Source organism: Apium graveolens, unplaced genomic scaffold (assembly GCF_009905375.1).
Source record: "Apium graveolens cultivar Ventura unplaced genomic scaffold, ASM990537v1 ctg5380, whole genome shotgun sequence".
Lineage (NCBI taxonomy): Eukaryota > Viridiplantae > Streptophyta > Magnoliopsida > Apiales > Apiaceae > Apium > Apium graveolens.
Window position 1 is genome coordinate 45,856 of NW_027418948.1, and position 2,860 is coordinate 48,715.

Genomic DNA, 2,860 nt, shown 5'->3' on the forward strand with positions numbered 1-2,860 from the left:
TGACTTGCAACTCAAAGTGGCCAGAGATACAAGAAATGTTTAAATTGTTGCCCAATATTGATCCTGTTGATGCACCGGATATTATTTCTCGCTTGTTTAAACTGAAGCTTGATTAGCTATTAGATTTGATTAAAAAGAAGAACTACTTTGGAAAGTGTATAGGAGGTAAATTTATTTTTCAGGACACCGACAATTTTACATTTAATTTTTTTAATCATATCTACACACATGCATAGATTTAATATTTTCTTTACTTATGTTTTGCACAGTTATGCATGTAATTGAATTCCATAAGCGTGGTTTGCCACACGTGCATATGCTAATCTGGCTGAGCCCTGAAAGCAGACCTAAATCTATTGAAAAGGTTGACCAGTTGGTTTCTGCTGAAATACCAGATAAGAATTCTGATCCAATAGCATATGAAGCTGTTAAAAACTACATGATGCATGGACCCTATTGTAAAGACTTACACACATCTCTATGTATGGTTAAAGTAAAATACATGCGTCATTTTCCAAAGAGGTGTGAATAAATAAAATGATACATATGTTCCGTAATAAGTCTATTTTATTATTAATCTTGACGCATGTAATGTTTTGTTTTACAGGTTTAATGGTAATACCTATTTTGACGATTGTGGTTTTCATGTTTATCGGAGGCGTAACACTGGTAGAGTTATCAACAAAAAAGGGATCAACCTTGACAATTAATATGTAGTTCCATACAATTGAGATATTTTGTTGCGGTTTCAGTGTCATATAAATCTGGAAATTTGCAACAGTTGAAATATCTCTTCAAGTACTGTTTAAAGGGTCATGACACTGCTACAATGTTGTTGAAGAAGAAAAGTAACAAATCTGGGAGTGAACAAACTGCAAGATCCGTGAAGAATTTGGATAAGGTAAAGAATTTTCTTGATGGTAGATATGTTTGTGCATCTGAGGCATCGTGGAGGATTTTTGGGTTTGACATTCACCATCGTTCCCCAAGTGTCGAACGCTTATCAATATATTTTCCCGGTCAAAAGTACTTGAATTTTCAGAGTTCTGCAGATTTGGAGAATGTGTGCAATAACGCGAATTCCAAAAAAAGTAAACTAGAGGTTTGGTTTGTAGCTAACAGCGAATTTCCACAAGCTCGAAATTTTACGTATTCTGACTTTCCCACCCAGTTTACATAGATAAAGAAAACTGCTAAATGGAAGCTTAGAGAGAGAGGTGATGTGGTTGGGAGGTTAGCAGAGGTTCATGTAACAACTGGTGAATTATTGTATCTTCGAATGTTGTTATTTAGTTGTAAAGGTGCTTTATCTTTCTCTCAGTTGCGCACTATTGATGGAACTACATATGATACATTTAAGGAAGCATGTGGTGCTCTTGGTCTGTTGAATAATGACAAGCAATAGCATGATGCTTTGGAAGAAAATGCATTCTCAGCTATGCCAATCCAAATTCGGGCTATGTTTGTTAACATACTGGCATATTGTTCAGTGTCTGATCCGCTTGCGCTATGGGAAAAACACTGGCCAGCATTGTTAGACGATGTTCTTTATATTAGGCGTAAGATTTCAGATAACATTCATTTAACACTGTCCGAGTATGAAATCCAGAACTATGATTTAGCAGGTGTGTGATCAGTATTAAATACATGATACGTTTGTTACTTTGTAGTATTATTTTTATTATTTTTATTTAGATGTCGGAACATTTACCATTTTTTTTGTGCAGAGATTGAAAAGTTGTTAAATGATGTTGGTAAGTTCTTAAGAGATTTTCATATGATGCCATTTCCTGACGAACGATTTTTCCACACTTTTGTCAATCATCTTATTGTTGAGGAAACTAGCTACAATAAAGAAGAGTTGAGACTTAATCATGACAAAGTGTTAGGAATGTATGTGCATTAGTTTGATGATATGTTTAACAAAATACTTAAGTAGAAATTTAGTGTCTGTAGCCTCAACGGATAAGACCACTTTGGCTATCCGTTGATGGTGTAGCTTTACTTAGAAATAAGTCTAGTGTTGTAGCATATTTCAGTCTCTGTATTTAAAATGTAATTCTTGGAAGTTGAGAGAAACTATGAGTCATGTTGACTACTAGATGATATGCAGATAGGAAGGCCAATTGTAAATACTTCATGCCTTGTAATTTTGTATAAGTGAAGTGGTATCAACGGATGACTTAAAGACCTTCAACGGATGAGAAGCTAAGCTTCAACGGATGTCTCTAAAGCTTCAACGGATAAAGTCATCAACAGATAACATCCTTCAACGGATGAGTGCATCAACGGATGAAAGCTTCAACGGATAACATCCTTCAACGGATGAGTGCATCAACGGATGAAAGCTTCAACGGATGTTCTGATGATTAGCCGTTGATAAGGGGTAGTTGTACCTACAAACAGAGGCACATGGGTTGATAGAGACAACTGAGATGTGGTAGCCGAATTTCAGGAACAACAGAAAAAGCAGCCGTTCTTCTTTAGTACAAAGATGCAATAGTCAACAAAGTACTGGAGTGAACAGGAAAAGAAGCAAGTGAAGATCTTATTTTATTACTGTATTTTATATTGTTCTTCACTTGTACACTTGGTAATATATAAACCAAGTAGAAGCTAGTAATTAGATGTGAGATTTTCCAGAGCTGTTTAGAAAAATATTGAGAGAAAATTCATCTAGTTTGTACTAGGATGCAGCTGTGATCAACATTGTTTAATCACAGATTTTCTAAAATACCATCTCTGGTGGAACAACAAATCCACCAGAAAAGTTTTTAAGGTCTGTTGTGTTCTTTACATTTGTGCTTGAATATATATCTGTCTGTATTAGCTTAAAGCAATTCACACACTTGTTCTTCTT

At 35.1% G+C, this 2,860-nt stretch overlaps 1 protein-coding gene across 1 annotated transcript; it reads left to right on the plus strand.

Annotated features, from left to right (window-relative positions):
- Positions 1-271: 271 nt before the first annotated feature.
- LOC141702622 (uncharacterized) lies at positions 272-1,893 on the plus strand (the record flags this gene model as incomplete). Its single annotated transcript, XM_074506270.1, has 6 exons — positions 272-522; positions 608-669; positions 753-1,063; positions 1,181-1,379; positions 1,491-1,625; positions 1,728-1,893. Coding segments are annotated over exons 1-6 (1,124 nt in total), but the record flags the coding sequence as incomplete, so codon positions are not given.
- Between the last annotated feature and the right edge of the window lie 967 nt (positions 1,894-2,860).